The following is a 15,268-nucleotide window of genomic DNA, read 5'->3' as shown; positions in this document are numbered from 1 at the left end:
ATCAAATGGTGCTCAGGCTGCAGGTTAGAGATATGAAATACTGTTACTTCTTGTGATCTAATAATGATTGCTTTTTCTAATTGGGAATATTGCTTTTTAGAGTTGTATTTTGCAGTTTTTAAAGATTCAGAGTTTACTTTTAATGTAATTTCAGTAATAAAAACATTCATCAACCTGCCTGTGTCACTGAATTCAAGCGAAGCATTGGCTGTTTAAAAAAGGAATCAGCACTCTAGCTTTTTGCATTTTCACTATGTTACTCATAAAGGATAACATTTAAGATAATTTTTATCAGTTGTTCTTGACTTTCTAACTGTAGGCTAAAACTTGAATTGTATTAAATGACTTCATAATAGCCCATGGTAAAAACAAGAAATTAATTCAACCACATAAAAGAAACATGCAGTATAAAGAATTGGAGAAGAAAGACCTCCAATGTAGCATCATATAAATTCAGATGTACTGTGGGAGTTAACATCATTCATGCTAGTCAAAATTCACAAATCTATTCATTATTAAAATAAGTATTTAACATTAATTTTCTCTAGAGCATTTTGTCATTATGTGAAGAAAAAATGAAGATTGCTTCATCAAGTAATATTTGTCGAAGCTTGTCTGCTGTTGGAAGAAGAGTTCTTTCAATTGAATCATTTGGTGCTTCTCAAGGTAACCTTAAAATGTATTTAGTCTAAAACTTTAAATTGCCTGACATATCTAATGATTTTTTAAAGACTGTGGTTGTATGATCTCCTGTTCTAGGTTCCTTTCCTAGATTACAACAAATCATTGTTAAATATTTGTAAATTGGTGATGGGGAAACAGGGACATGCAACTCTTAATTAATATATTTAAAGTGTCCCTCATGATTCAAAGTGTTTTGTTCAGAAACTGAGAATTTGTGTAACATACTAGAGATATGTAACAGCAACGGCAGAAAAAGCAATATAAAGATTTACTAGGAGAGATTAGAAGGTTTAAATACACATTTAATATAAGCATCTGTATTTGTATCTAGATGTCTGTGATAACATGTGGAAGGGAAGAATGTGTCAGAGAAGTTTGGGATCTAAATTATATTCAAATGAGAAAAACAGCATTGCTGGTGATTCGTCTGCAGTAGAAGAGGTAACAACTGCCTGTCATAACAATTCTTCTGTAGTTACCATGGTGACTGGCAGAGAAAGTGGTTTGAAGGAAATGCAAATTGATTTGGATAATGAGAAAACTCAACATTCTCAACTTGCAACTCAAACTGAGAAGAGCAAAGAAGAGGACAAACACGCAGTGTATACTGACAGCTTTGGTAGTGTTGCTCTGGATATAAAATCATGTGTTATTGACCTGGACAGAGATGGCCTTTTTAAGAAAGGTTCTTTGAGAAAAATGAAAACCTTTCCAAAGCTACCACTCGAACTTGCAGATACAAATAACTTTTTTACTTCTGTAACCAACAGTGGACCAACAGTAGATAGGAAAAATCACTTTGTAACACAAGAGTCACTACCTCTAGACAATAATAATGAGGTTGCTTTTTCAAAGGGAAATCTTAATTCATTTGCTGTCAGTAGTCCACCAGAAATAGAATCTAAGAGTCACCAAGTTGATGTTCGTCATTTACAAGCACCCTGTGTATGCACCCAAGTGTCTGGCTTGAATCTAGAAGAACATATGTCACTTATCAGTGGTAAAAAGATAGGTTTTTCTTCATCTGATCACAAAGAAGATCTGGTGAACTCTTCTGGTGCTACCTCTGAAGTGCTAAAACCAGCTGATATGCTAAAAGGCCCAAATCAGTCAATTGCTGGAGCAAAAATGCTAGACAACTACTTGGTGTTGGAAGACTGTTCTGAAACTTTTCAAGGGTCAAATGAAAATTATATACCACATTTTAACAAGATGGATTCAGTGTTAACAACAAAACCCAGTGGGAACAGACATGGATCAAACCTAATTAGGCCACCAGAATTAAGCAACGGTGTGATGAGTGCAAACAATAATGAAGATAATCTTTGTGGAGGCAGAGGTTCAGAAATCAAAAGTAATGAGCAGGTAGTAAAAATAAAGTCTTCATTATATAGTTGCTGTAGTCACTTATGTGGAGATGAGATGACTTAAATACTGTGTGATTTCTTCCCTCCCCTTGTCCCCTTTAGCATCCCAGAAAATGGAGTTATGCTAGCCTGCACACTTTAGAGTTAATATTGGAAACATGGTGATCCTTTTTTCCTCTTAAATTAAAAAAGTAAAGTGCTATGGTGAAATTTATGCTGTTGCAAAATCGACTTCCATATTAATTTTTTACTTTTTTTTTTTTTTACAAATGGAGTCTACTCACTAGTGTGTTAGAGCAGCACTCCTTAATAGCTGATTACATATGTAAGAACATGACCAAAGCATACGTGCATTTTTAACTCTTTGTTACTGTCAATGCATAAATTTCACTACCTTGCAGTGAGCCTCCCAGGTGCTTATGAAAATTGCAAAATTTCTAACTGTATACCTGACCTCATTGAAATCAGTGGCAATATCCCATCAGCTTCAGGAGGATAGAGTCCATATTTTTTTTAATCTTACATGTACATTTAAGTTTTTGGAAATTGTACATATGCTATATTCGTTCTGTGTTCTTAAATTGCGTCTCTGTTTGTTACATATGTTTCACTATAGAATTTAAATATGTGCACAATATGATGGATATGTTGTCTCATGCATTAAGTCTTTATAAATAGCCAAATAAGAGAGGGAGAATCTACCATGATTTGTTGATAGATAATTGTAATATGGTCTCTTCTCTGCTCAAGTTACGTATCTCAGGGTGGACAAGTTTGGTCTCCGACTAGATGGTTTTCTCTTGTGCCACACTCAGAGGTGTAAACAATCTCTGTGGTAGGAGAGCTGCTGTCTAAATCTGCAGGGTTGTTTATCCTTCTCCAGCTTTGTTACGACAGGATAAAAATGAGCAGCACAAACTTCACACATTTTGTTTCTAGGCATTATTCTTAGGTGAAGATGTTGGGTTTTTCCTTGCTTTCTACTGGTAAGTCAGCCTTGTTCTCCTTGCCTGCCAGCCCATCTTCCAGCCATCCCATACTGTGGCACTTGGAGTTATATTCAGTCTCTATCCATCTGTCCCTCTTTTCACCTTGCCCCAACACTTTCGCTGGAGCACTAACCAAGAATTATCAGGTGTGTAAAGAGCCTTTGGTTCATCATAGCTCAAAAACTAGAGCAAATTGAAGAATCTGTCCCTTTTTTCCTTTCCTGTCTCTTCTCCCTCAACAGGTGTGTTATTAAATTCATAGTTCAGGAGGATCATAAGTGTGGCTAAGTACCACTGGCATGGTTTTGCCTTCCAAGGGGGTTATTCTTTGCATGCATATTGAATTCTTCATTTAGTTTTTAAACCTGCAAGTGCAATTCTTCAGACTCTGAGAAATAATCCATTTGTTGTACGCACATTCATTTTTTTTCCTATTTCTGCCATCACTTACGAACATTAGTTGAGTGTAGTGATAGGGGTTCTTTCTTAAGGAGAAAGAAAAATGTTGAAATAAGACCTGTATTCTGTCCTTACCAGATTACCAGGGCAAAAGCTTAAGTCTAGGTGCATGAAGGTAGTTTTAGGAGAATAATCTTCCCCAGAACTATAGTTTTCCAAAATTTTTCCATGAAATTAAAAGCTGTAACAAATCTTATTTGCTTTTTTGCAGCAGCACTTGAGACACACTTGACACACAGAAAAGTAAACCAAAACACATTTTCAGGTTATTCTGCTATTTATCTGAAGTCTTATTTTTCTTCAAATATTTCATCATCCATTTAAATGAAGTGTCCTTTCAGCCTGAACAGAATTTCATTCTTGCAAACAAGTAGGGTATTATGAACAGTGAGGTTATCCTGCTCCAGCTGAACTCACTGGACAATCACTGTGAATTAGAAAAGGTAACTGCTATTCCAGGTACCCTAATAAGCTGTGTTGTAATACATAGCATCTAAAATGAAGACAGCAGGGTAGTGGTTCCTTCTTATATCAGAGGTTTGTAGCTGTCTTTTAATAGAAGAAACATTTGATAGACTCATGCTCTGTATTCTCTTTTTTAGTAAATAATTGCAGCAAGTGTTCAGGCTCTGCCAAATAAAAATGTGCTATTTAGAAAAACCTTGTTGGTCTTAAACAAAAAACCAAACATTATCTTCTTTGATTATTTAACTGCTTTAGGGAGGAAAAAGCCCTTTAAATGTATTAACACCTAGGCTTCTGAAATGCTGAATTTCTAGCCTTGTGATCCTTTGTTTTCTGAAGGAAGGTCATTCATAGTCAGTAATCATTTAACTGTATAGCAAACTTTACTGCAAGTCTTCTTAGAGAAATGCGGTGGGTTAATGTTTTCAGCTTCTTATTTTCTTTTGGAAAAGAGATTTTATTCCTCAGGTTTCCAAAATATAGCAGTTTTTGCCTCTGTATTACCTCCTGAGAACTGAAAAAAAAAAAAATAAGCGATACTGTGTTATCCCTTACCTGACAAAAGTACAACTGCTGTCTTTTCTCAAGTTCCCATTGGCCAGAATTTTACCAGATTCCTCTCTTTTTTTTTTTTTTTTTTTTTTTTTTTTTTAAGAAAGCTGAGTCTGAATTTGTTCATTTACTGCAAAAGCACAAGTGCGAAGCCCCAACTAATTATGATTTCTGCCTTGTGGGGCAAATAGAAAACACCTCAGAGGATTTGCAGTGCTGCTCTTACCTGAGTTCTCTATAACAGATTGGCTTGATTGCAGCAAGTAGAGGTATCTCTAGCATTCCTTTCAATAGAAGGGTATCTCTAGCATTCCTTTCAGTATTTCATGTTGTTAAAGGTGCAATACCAGCCCCATCCGGTTGAAGATCAACCTTGTCTACTCTGGAGAACAGACAGTTTTTCTTGCCTGTCAGTACTTCTCCAGTGGACAATATTTTTCTAATACTCAAACACTGCTTCTTATTGTTGTGTGCTTTACTGCTAGTAAGCATTACTAAAAATACTTGCTTGCTTTTGTCTGGCTACTGCAATGTATCTTGTGAGGGTTTTCCTAGTAATTTTTATAGTTTTGCATGCCATAAATAAATATTTTTCACTTCAAGTTTGAGTGGGGATCTTTTATTTCTCTAACCAGTTTCATTCCAATCAGGTGTGTCTCATCTCTAATCCTTTTAAATGTTTCACTGTGATTTAAATGCTATGGCATTTACTTGGGAAGGGTTAATGGGAACCTGATAAATGCAAGTTTGTTTTCTGTTGGTCATTCATACCCTGTCAAGCATGAGAGAAGTGAAAAGCCATGTAGCTGGAGGCTGACACTTTTAACACTGGGGAAATAACACGAAGGAAAGAAAAGTTGTCAGTTCCCAGAATAATACTTGCTAAGAAAAGAATGATGAAAATCTTGCTTTGGCTATTTTAAACATGCCAGCATTATGTTCATAAAATAGATTATGTTTGCATATTTGGAATGCTTTACTAAATTTGGGGTTTACAATTCTGGTACCAACAATTAAGTAGAAGATCTGTTAAACAATCTTTGCAGCACTGCAAAAAACCCATAGCTTTTCCAACAAGTAACGTTTGAAATGCAATCTTTGGGCATAAACCAAAATGGCACCAGGATGTAGATATAGGCACTAATGGCTCATTTGGCTTTTTCATATTTTCCTGACAAAATTTCTGTGCTGGGAAAAACATTTTTGTACTTTTAAAAATGGGTAATATAATTTCTGTCATGAAAACGTCTCGTTGAGAACATAAATTTGGAAAGAGAAATTAGATTATAATTTTGTTTCCTCTTTGGTGCAGTTTCACTGATAATATATTAATGACTTTTTAATAACAATATTAAAATAATGTTAATGGTTTAAATGAAGTGGACTTATAAATGCTGAAGAGTTGAGCTTGAGCTTGCTTTGCTAAAATATGCATGCTAAAGATGGTTTGACTAAAAGCATTTAATCATACATTTTCCAGTACTTCAGATCTTTCTTTCTTGGTGTTTGAGTGGGGATTTTAAGTTTTAGGAAATAGAAAGAGCCATGAATCAGAGACTTGCATGTTAAAAACCAAAACAGCCAAACCTGAGACATGCCTAAATAAGGAGTTTTACACTTAAACATTTACTAAAGCAAGGTTCAGTGGAGTTACAATGTGCATTGTGTTACGATACTTCAAAGGTGTGGTACCAGGAGCATTGCATTAAATATCTTTGTTTGAGGATTGAGGCTTAAATAAAAGCTGCCTTGTAACCACAGGTTGAGAAGTGTATAGTTTGAAAACTATTTGAACCAGACTGCATGCATTTTTCACCACAAATGCAAATGTGTGATGAAGCGTGTTTTGTTGTGTACCTTGACTACATGGGGTAACTTCTGCAAGATGTTGGAAGCACAAGTCCCCAGCAGGTCTGAACCCTCAGTTTTCATTTGAAGTCTTCCACAGTTCTCTTTCTGGTGAAGGAAGGTGGAAATTTGGAATAATTAGGGCTTTAGAAGAATGACCTTCTTGGGTATTTCTTTCAGGAATAAAATTGATGTGATCAAGGTGAGGAGAGATGTGAATTATAGTAAGAGACAATAGCAGTGCAGGTATTTATTAACATGACAGAAGACCAACTAGCACACAAATACCAGCTAACAATACTATATTTGAGTTTTCTTATTTCTTTGGAATGATTGCCAGAGAAGCAATGAGCACATACATTTAAATAAAGTTCACCAACCTGTAACCAGACTGCATCCTTTTTTCCTGACTTAGTTTGTTTTGGCCATCTCATAGATGGCAGTGATTCTCATTTATGCTAAGATTTGCTTTCCCTACATACATTTTTCTTCCAAAATAGAGTTTTTCTGGTGCCTCTTCATCCTCTCCTTTCTAATCATTGACATTGACACACTTCTATCTTATAAACTTTTGCTGCTGCTCTTAGGATTTATTCCTACTCTCCTGCCACACCTAAATTTCTTTCTGTCATTTCTTTCTTACTCTAAAGAGCTTGGATATCCAAGAGGTGATGAGAAATACTTTGCAGCTTTCTGCTGTATAACAAAGTTCAGTCTCCAGTTTACTGAGAGATTCTTCTTTCCCTGGCTAGCCATTCATCACCTTCTCCTGAAGTGAAAGGTGATTTGTATATGTGGTAAAGGAAGTCCATCTTTCTTCACTGCAGCTCTTAGAGCCTCTAGAGGCATAAACTTCAAGAGGAGGGATTTTCTTACAGAGAAACATGTGGCACCAGTGTGTGCTTAGTAGAAGAAAATTCCTAAATCCCAAAACCTTCTTAATGTTTTAGTCAGTCTGAAATTTCTCTCATGGTTTCTCTTCACTCATGTCATCTGTTCAGGGTTAATTTGAAGATTTGACTGCTCCTTTCTTTGTAAACTGTCTGTGAGCAAAGGCATTTGAGGCACATGAGAACCACTGGTGTGCTGGAGGGGGAGACAGTGCTGCTCAGGGATAGTAATCTATCAACAGTATAGTATGAAGCTATATCCTATATACTCTCTAGACTAATTCATTCTTTTGTTTATCTGTCCTTTTCCTTCCTGCTGTGTGATTGATGGCTTTTTATCAGACAATTCAAGAGCTTACTTTTCTAGATACAGTAAGAGCACATGGATGAAAGAATTTTGCACTCCAGGGTGCTTGTGATAGCAAAATTGGAGAATGAAACTGAATCTTATCACCTGGTTTCAAATCTGTCTATGCTAAAGTTACTAATTTTTGCAATGTGCTGCAATGTAGGCTACAAGAATAATAGCACCAAGTTCATTTTTATCTGTTGAAGTTAGGCAGACTATGAAACATTTTCAGTAAATCAAAAGGTGCATTTCCTGACATATTTTGTTAAAAAAATGTAGTTTATCTAGTTCACCTTCAAAGAATATTTAAACAATATGAGGCTAAAGTATTTTGTACTTTGTGAAGGTCTTCTGGTTAAAATTATTAACAAAGTTTCAGCTACAGAAATGTCCTTTTCTCAGTAGATTGCACTGAAGCTATTTCTGTTTGAGCTTTATGAAATTCAATGCAGTACTCACCTCATTACGTATTTCATGATAATATCCAAAGAGCATCTCAGTAAAAGGATGAAAAATTGACTTTAGTAAATGACAGTGCAGAGGCTGATTTGTCAAAGTTAATGATGTACTGCCATAGTGTGTGGGAGAGACCCTTGGTCTGTGCAGATTTTACAAATACTGATTGGGATATAAAGGTGCCTGTAAAAGCAACAAAACAATTCAAAGGAGGTTTTGTTTTTCTCCTGTGCTTCAGTTTTGTGTTTGGGTTTTTCTGGGTTGGTTTGGTTGGTTTTTTATTTGATTGGGTTTTGTTTGTTTGGGAGTTTTTTTGAAGGTGGAATGTTTGTTTTTTTCCAGAGTTAATCCTGAATTGCTTCTGGTAATTCTTTTCCTTAACATGGCCTGAAATTGACTCTCTCAGGACTGTATATGCAAGAAAAAATGTGTTGTGCTCTTTTTAAAAAGAATTCTTTGGGTCTGCTCTCACTCAGAGGTTGCTGCCTACAATGAATTTTTTAGTGTTCCTTTGGTAGGTAACAGAGATTATAAAGTGCAGCTGATGTCAAGAGCCACTACTAGAGATGAGCTTTTCCATATGACATGGTTTGATCTGTAAGGTGTGTGCACTACTATAAATCTCCAATTCTTAGATTCACACAAACACACACCACCCCCCAAAAATAAAAAAGTCATAAAATGGCTCTAAAGAACAGTAAGTTTCCATGGAGCAGTATCTTTGTCACGTTAAGGTGTTACGGTAGGTATCAAAAGCTAAATTGATAGTCAGAAAAACAAATGTTGTTACTACAAATTGAGCAGCCAGTGATTAAAACTAAAACAACGTCCTGGAATTTCAAATAAACCTGTCATTAATTCTGTCAATACTGTTAACATCTTTCACAGAAGAAAAGAGATGTTGATGAAATCTTTAAGGTAAGACATGTAATGCAACTTTCAGGGTAAATCAGATTTTGAATGTGGGACTGTTTTGTTGATGGCAATCATTTGAATTTTTTATGTTTTTCAGTCTAGGTGTTATCCCTATAATTATGTAATTATGTTTCATCATAAAATATGTCTATTACACAATGGACATTCTAAAAGTCTTTCCTTAGTATGGTAAGAAAGACCTTCCAGACAGCTCACTTTTTCTGAAGCAATTAAGAAACAATTCATTTATACAGTTAGCTGACTATGCTATGCTTTTTTAATAAACAGTGTTAATTCATTACTGGTAAGTGCAATAAATATATTTTCTTGTTACTTTTTGAGTTGAGTATGTTTTATATTAGGATTTACTTTTTTTATTGCATTAGTAGCTGTTTTTTATTTGTGATAATTTTTATAACTTTCTTCATCCTCACTGTTTTTTTCAGTGGATCTCTCTAAAACTCCTGTTGTCCTGGTTTGGTAGGCCTCTGAAAGACTTTGAACTCTGGGCATTATGTCATGAGTGTTTATGTACTCTGCAGACTTGCATAGATTATCCAGGTATAGTCTTAATTATCATAAAGTATTTTACCTAGTTATATATGTTACTGTGTTAATGTTAATTTTATTCTGTTGATTAAAAGGATCTTGGCTTTCATTTTGTGTGCAGAAAATAAAAGGCGAGATTTCTATTTTGACTCTCTTACATTGTGACAAAATTCAGTTTGGAGTTTTCATATATAGATGAATGTCTTTTTTTCTCTTTATTCTGAGTTTTGATAGCTTTTGCAGCAGAAATGAATCTTTGGCTTCAAGCAGTGGAACAAATTTTAGACCTTTTGGGAATAGAGAATCTGTACTTCGACTTTCAACAAAAACACTTGTGACTTGTACCAAGCAGGAAGAAATAAGTTCTACATATATATATATATCTATATGTAAACAAAAAACTTCCTCTTCCTCTTTTGTCTGGGTTTCTTTGTGACAAATGATTCCTGACATATTTTCTACAGTGCAGGGCTTTGCCATTTTAAAGTACGGGGGGTCTTGTCATGGAGTTACTCCTTCTACATCCCCTGTGCTTCAGTTTACAGACAAATTATCAAAAGTAAACTTCTGAGAGAGGAAGAGAGAACTGTCCTTTGACAAAATTGGAATATGTTGTGTGCAACTCAGAAGACCATTCTCTATTTCCATACACAATTCTGGATGATGGTTTAGCTTATACTAATGATAAACCTGTAACAGTTCTGATAAACAGAGCAGAGGTTTCCACCCCCACCACCCTGCCTTTCTTTTCCTTGGTTTGAAACAAACTTGCTTTTGAGAGTATGGGCAGGGATGAGTTTGAAGCCTGTAAGTGAATATAAACAGGTAGATAGTAATGTACAGAAAACTTATTGCATCTCTTTGGATTTCAGCTTCAGTTATTTTATTTCTATGATATTAAACTGCTTAAAAGGAAATAAGCCATAAGTGAAGATTCTGAGCACTTTAAGAATTGTTACCTATAAAACTAAGTATTTAATATACCTTGTAACAGAAGGATTATTTCAGCCTCACAGCATGTTGCTAATGTTTCTGAAGGTTTCAGATAACTGCACATAATGGCTCAGATTTTAATGTAATATGCTTAGCCAGCCTCTGTTACCGCACTCACATGCATCTGAATGCATGTCTTAAAAATATTGAAAGTTGCCATCTGAACCTTATGTAGCCTGTAGAAGGGAGCATAATGATACAAACCACCAAATGGAAGATACCTTACTTGAAAAATCTGTATTTGACAAATAAAGCTACCTCAGGTTTTGAATGTTTCTGCAGGAGGATTCTCTGCCTGTTCTGAGGGGAGTGGTGCATTGTGGAGAGGTTTATAGAGGTGTTACTAGTTCAGTGTTCACACACACACATGGAGTTCTCTCAACATTCCTTTTGAATAATACTTACTAAAGGTGAAGTTGATACGTATTTTAAATATATCTTGTAAAAATATCCTTTGTCTTGACAATGGTAGAGTAAGACTGGTAGCTGATGAGTCATGGTTAAATATATGAAGCTGGATTATTTTTTATTTATTCACACAGACAGCCTCTTCCTCCAAATCCTTCCTTGATTACACTTTTTTCATTATCCTAAGCAGGAATTACTTGGCTAAGAAAACATATCCCAAAGCTAACCTCTTCTTCACGTATTTGTTAATTCAACTCTGCTACTAAAGTTGTTTGGGATTTCAAGAAGTCCATTGGGACTTCACTTAATTCTTCTCTTATCAGAGGCTGCTGCTTACATGTTGCTCATGGGTGATTCAGGGAGCCCAAGTGAGGATTCTTACTGTACTGAACAAGCTGAGATTTGGTTTGTGTGAGCAGGGCTGGGGGCTGACAAACAAAGCCAAGTGGTAGTGAAGCTGCCTCTGCAGAAATAACCAGCAAAGGTCCTAATTCGGGGAAGTTTTGCTTTTCAAGACATATACTTCAGCCCTAGCTTAAATATTATTGAAAGCAGTAGACAAGCCTTTATTTATGTTAAGCATAGTGAATAATTTAATTTTAGATGTGGTTTGTACAGGTAACTAAAAAAAGCAAAAGCATTACTACCTTTTTTTCTTACTCTATTTTTTCCTCTTTGACCTCTTCAATTAATTTTTATTAATAAATTAATGTGTCTCTTAGGCATCTTTAATATTTTATTTCATAATTTATACATTTAATGTTTTAATCTCTTATTCAATTTAAAAATCTATTCTTCCAGTACTTTTTTATAAATAAGAAAATTGTGCATTTGATGGTAGTCTAGAAATAGAGAACTACACTACTGGCCATATGGCTTCATATATTAAAACACATTAAATTAAAATGTGCTTTGAAGTTAGCAAACAGATAGACACAGTTTTGCCACAAGATTTTCAACACCAAATTTTATGACATGATCTCATTACCTTAATGTTAAGTTCCTGAAGACCTCTGATCATTTAAAATAGTTCTAGAAGTCCATTATGTCTTTTTTAACAATGGAAAATTTCATGGCCTTGCAAATACCGACTTATGTAACATTTCTTCACTGAGAAAGTGAGATTATAACTATTTGTGAAAAACTGGAGTTCATATCCTGTTGCACCTAGAGGAGTTTTGGATCTGGCCACGTGTGTGTCAGCTCTCTCCAGGTGATGACCCTCTATTTTTGTGGGGTTGAAGGAGGAAAAGAGGAGAGACTTAAATTCTTAAGAGAAATTGACCATCTTTTATTGGTACCTTATGAGAAGACTAGGGTGTGTCTACCTATAGTATTTATTTCTTTTTGTTTTGTTTCTTTCTTGGCCTTCCTTTTCAGTGCTGGGTATAAAGAGAATAAACTTCCAGTTTCTAGTCTTTGTTCTGCAGAAATTGCTTTGGGTAATTACACAGCTACTGTCTCTTTATTGGCTTGTGTCTGTTCTAGAATAAATGTTATTTAAAGCATCAGTTATCATAGGGTAATATCTGGCACTGTAAATTCTTGGTTAAAATTATTTATTTTCATTAGTGCTAAATAGGTACAAGAACAGATACTTATTATGCCTTGCCCTTTTGTGTTTTGGGGTTTTTTTTCACAGTGGTCTTCTGTTTGGACTCTGTGCTGATTGACTGCCATGGAAGGATCCTCTTCGCTGCTCCAAAAGCTGACGGTAAAATAAGACATTGAAAGTTTATTTCTTTTCAGGGAAATGGAGAAGAAAGCAAACATCTTACCTTTTGTTTCTGATTTCTTTTCTCATTTAGAATCTTGTGATGTATTTTATTTAGCTCCTGAAGTTGGACAAGAGGATGTGGATACTGAGAAGGTAATGTGGTAGGTTTTGTATGTTGCTTTGTATTTTATCTAAGGACTGTTTTATCCCTCTGCTAATTGAAGAAGAAAGCTAAACTTTTCTAAGATTGTATTAATATTTCTCAGTTCTCCCAACATTTCTTGGTTATCTGTGGGGCTTTTTTGTATATTGATCTCTCATAAAATTAGTTGCTTCTATAATTTTGCCTTCCAGAATTCTTGGAGTAACTGCCAAAAATCTGTTATTCAATGGTTTTCCATAAGACTTAATTATTTTCAGTTTTTTAGCAGTAAGACAGACTTTGAAGTCATGTTCCCACATTCTGAAGGTCACAGTAATATCAGTCATTCAGACTATCTGGGCAAAAGCCCAAACATTATTCACATTTAGAGGACTGTATAAAAATATCATTATCAGTATGTTTTTACTTTAAGAACATTATGAATGATGTCTTTTTCCAATATAGTTTTCTTAGAGCTTTTTTCTATAGATAAAAGCCATAAGAAGCTTTTAGAACAAAGATAATAAAAATGTCAAATAGCAAGTGAATGTGTCTCCACTGCAACTACTTTTGAATTGCAAACTGTACCACAGTGATCTTAAAAGTCAGGGGAACAGAATTTACAGTACATTTCTGTTATGTAACAAGACAAGAGGTTAGCTAATATGTACCTTGTGTAACATAATTTCCTTGGAATTAAATATAATAATCATGAATCAGAAAATAAAAGTTCATAAAAATCTACTAAAATACTCAATTTTCTGTAAAGCTATCTGTAACTGGAAAATATCTTTATATCTTTCCTAAAATTGCTATTTCTTAAACTTCTTTGATCCAATGTGCAGGTTTCTCAGAGGCTTCAGAAGCTTAAACTAACCCTGAAATATAATAGAGCAGTTTCACCAGACAGTAGAAATTAATAATTCTATAGTCTTTGTGCTTTGTTTGTTTTCTTTAGAATATCTGAAGTAATCTGTTTTCTTGTTTTTCTACAACATTATATATAGAATAAGCTGATGGGGGTTTTTGCCTTTTTCCTGATGGCTGTATAACTTTCTAGTTATGACCATTCTAGTTACAAACGTTCAGTTCAATTTATGGTTTGGGAATGAAGACTGTGTAGTGTCAGTCACAGTAACAGTAAAAAGAACTTTCTTTGAAGGGTCAGATGGCTTGGATGGCAAGTTTTTCCTAAATAAATAAATTTAGGGTAATCTTTGAGTTCTAAACCTAAGGGGAAGAAAATTATTTTTGTTTTGATTGAGCTGCTTTCTCCATTTCAGGTATTTTTGTAACTATTAGTAGCTTTTGTTCAATAGTTCAAATGGAACTATTAATGAGATTATTTTGTTTATAATTGTAAGTTTATCACTTACTTGTTAGATTTTGTTCATTGCTGTTCACTTTGCTCAAAAGAGTACCAGAAAACATTGTTTTATGGGAACACATTATTTACTACTGTGCTTAGGGTTCTGTCCATAGAGCTTTTATAATATCTTTCAGAGGCAAGGTAAAGTGTGGTGCTTTAAATTTCTTAAAATTGCATTTATAGTACATGATAACATATGAAAGCTAAGCATTAAGTGCACTAAATCTGACTCAGAAAATTATAATTCTTCAAACAAAACAAGAAAGCTGGTAAAGACCAAGTCCTTTTCAAGGTCCCTCATTGGGGCAACTTCAATTGGTCTAGCTGCAGACAGCACTATAATTGCTAAAATAAATATGCAGTGCCTCATTCTTCTGACAGGTGTAATCTTCTCTGTAAAATATGACTTGTCCTGGCTAGCTTGCAATTACTGTGTGCCACTTACTTGCTGAATTATCATGACCTTTTTTAAGTAAATTGCAGTTGCCCAGGTTTTATGGTAGAACTCTGAAGCTTGCAGCAATCTTTTTACATGAGAAACAAATTCCTCAAAATGGTTCTTAAATACTTTTTTGTTGAATAATATCCCTAGGTAAAGAATAAGAGAATTAATGTCTGTTGCTCCACCAGTAGAAAAATAGCTACTGTTATTGGCCCAGCATGCACCAGCACCCTCAAAAGCCAAATGTAATCTGTACTTTAAAAGCTCTAGTAATTTTTTTTTCTTTTTTTGGCAGGAAATGGGAGCAATTTTTGGATAATTTGCTGGAATTGTTTTTGCAGTGGAGGCTTTATTTAGTCTGTTTAAATCTTTCCTGTCTCTTGTGTTATACCAATAGGTCTGTGTTTATGGTGTTGCTGCAGTTCTGTGGATGGCTGCAAAATACAGTGTTCCACCAAGTCACAAACTCGTATTGCCAAGAAAATTAAAAAAACTACTTCTGGATATGGCAAGAAAAAACCCTGAAGAAAGACCTTCTCTAACTGCTGCAATTAAGGTTACTAGATTTAGTTGTGTCTACAGTCTCATTTTAGTATTTTTAAAATCAAAATAATACTTGTAATAGACTGATATCTAATTAAATCATAACCAGTCACTTTGGGTTTTGTTTTTAA

At 34.7% G+C, this 15,268-nt stretch overlaps 1 protein-coding gene across 1 annotated transcript in view; it reads left to right on the top strand.

Moving 5' to 3' along the window:
- KNDC1 (kinase non-catalytic C-lobe domain containing 1) overlaps nucleotides 1–15,268 on the top strand; it is a 55,633-nt gene that overhangs the window by 22,932 nt on the left and 17,433 nt on the right. The window contains exons 5-10 of the mRNA XM_083866872.1: nucleotides 549–666; nucleotides 1,016–2,049; nucleotides 9,421–9,535; nucleotides 12,567–12,638; nucleotides 12,733–12,794; nucleotides 14,992–15,150. Of these exons, the coding sequence (XP_083722998.1) occupies nucleotides 549–666; nucleotides 1,016–2,049; nucleotides 9,421–9,535; nucleotides 12,567–12,638; nucleotides 12,733–12,794; nucleotides 14,992–15,150 (1,560 nt within the window). The remainder of the gene's footprint in view (nucleotides 1–548; nucleotides 667–1,015; nucleotides 2,050–9,420; nucleotides 9,536–12,566; nucleotides 12,639–12,732; nucleotides 12,795–14,991; nucleotides 15,151–15,268) is intronic.

Source organism: Zosterops lateralis (assembly GCF_965231275.1).
Source record: "Zosterops lateralis genome assembly, chromosome: 8".
Classification (NCBI taxonomy): domain Eukaryota; kingdom Metazoa; phylum Chordata; class Aves; order Passeriformes; family Zosteropidae; genus Zosterops; species Zosterops lateralis.
The sequence above is the reverse complement of the archived record's forward strand: the minus strand, read 5'-3'. Positions and strand labels throughout refer to the sequence as shown.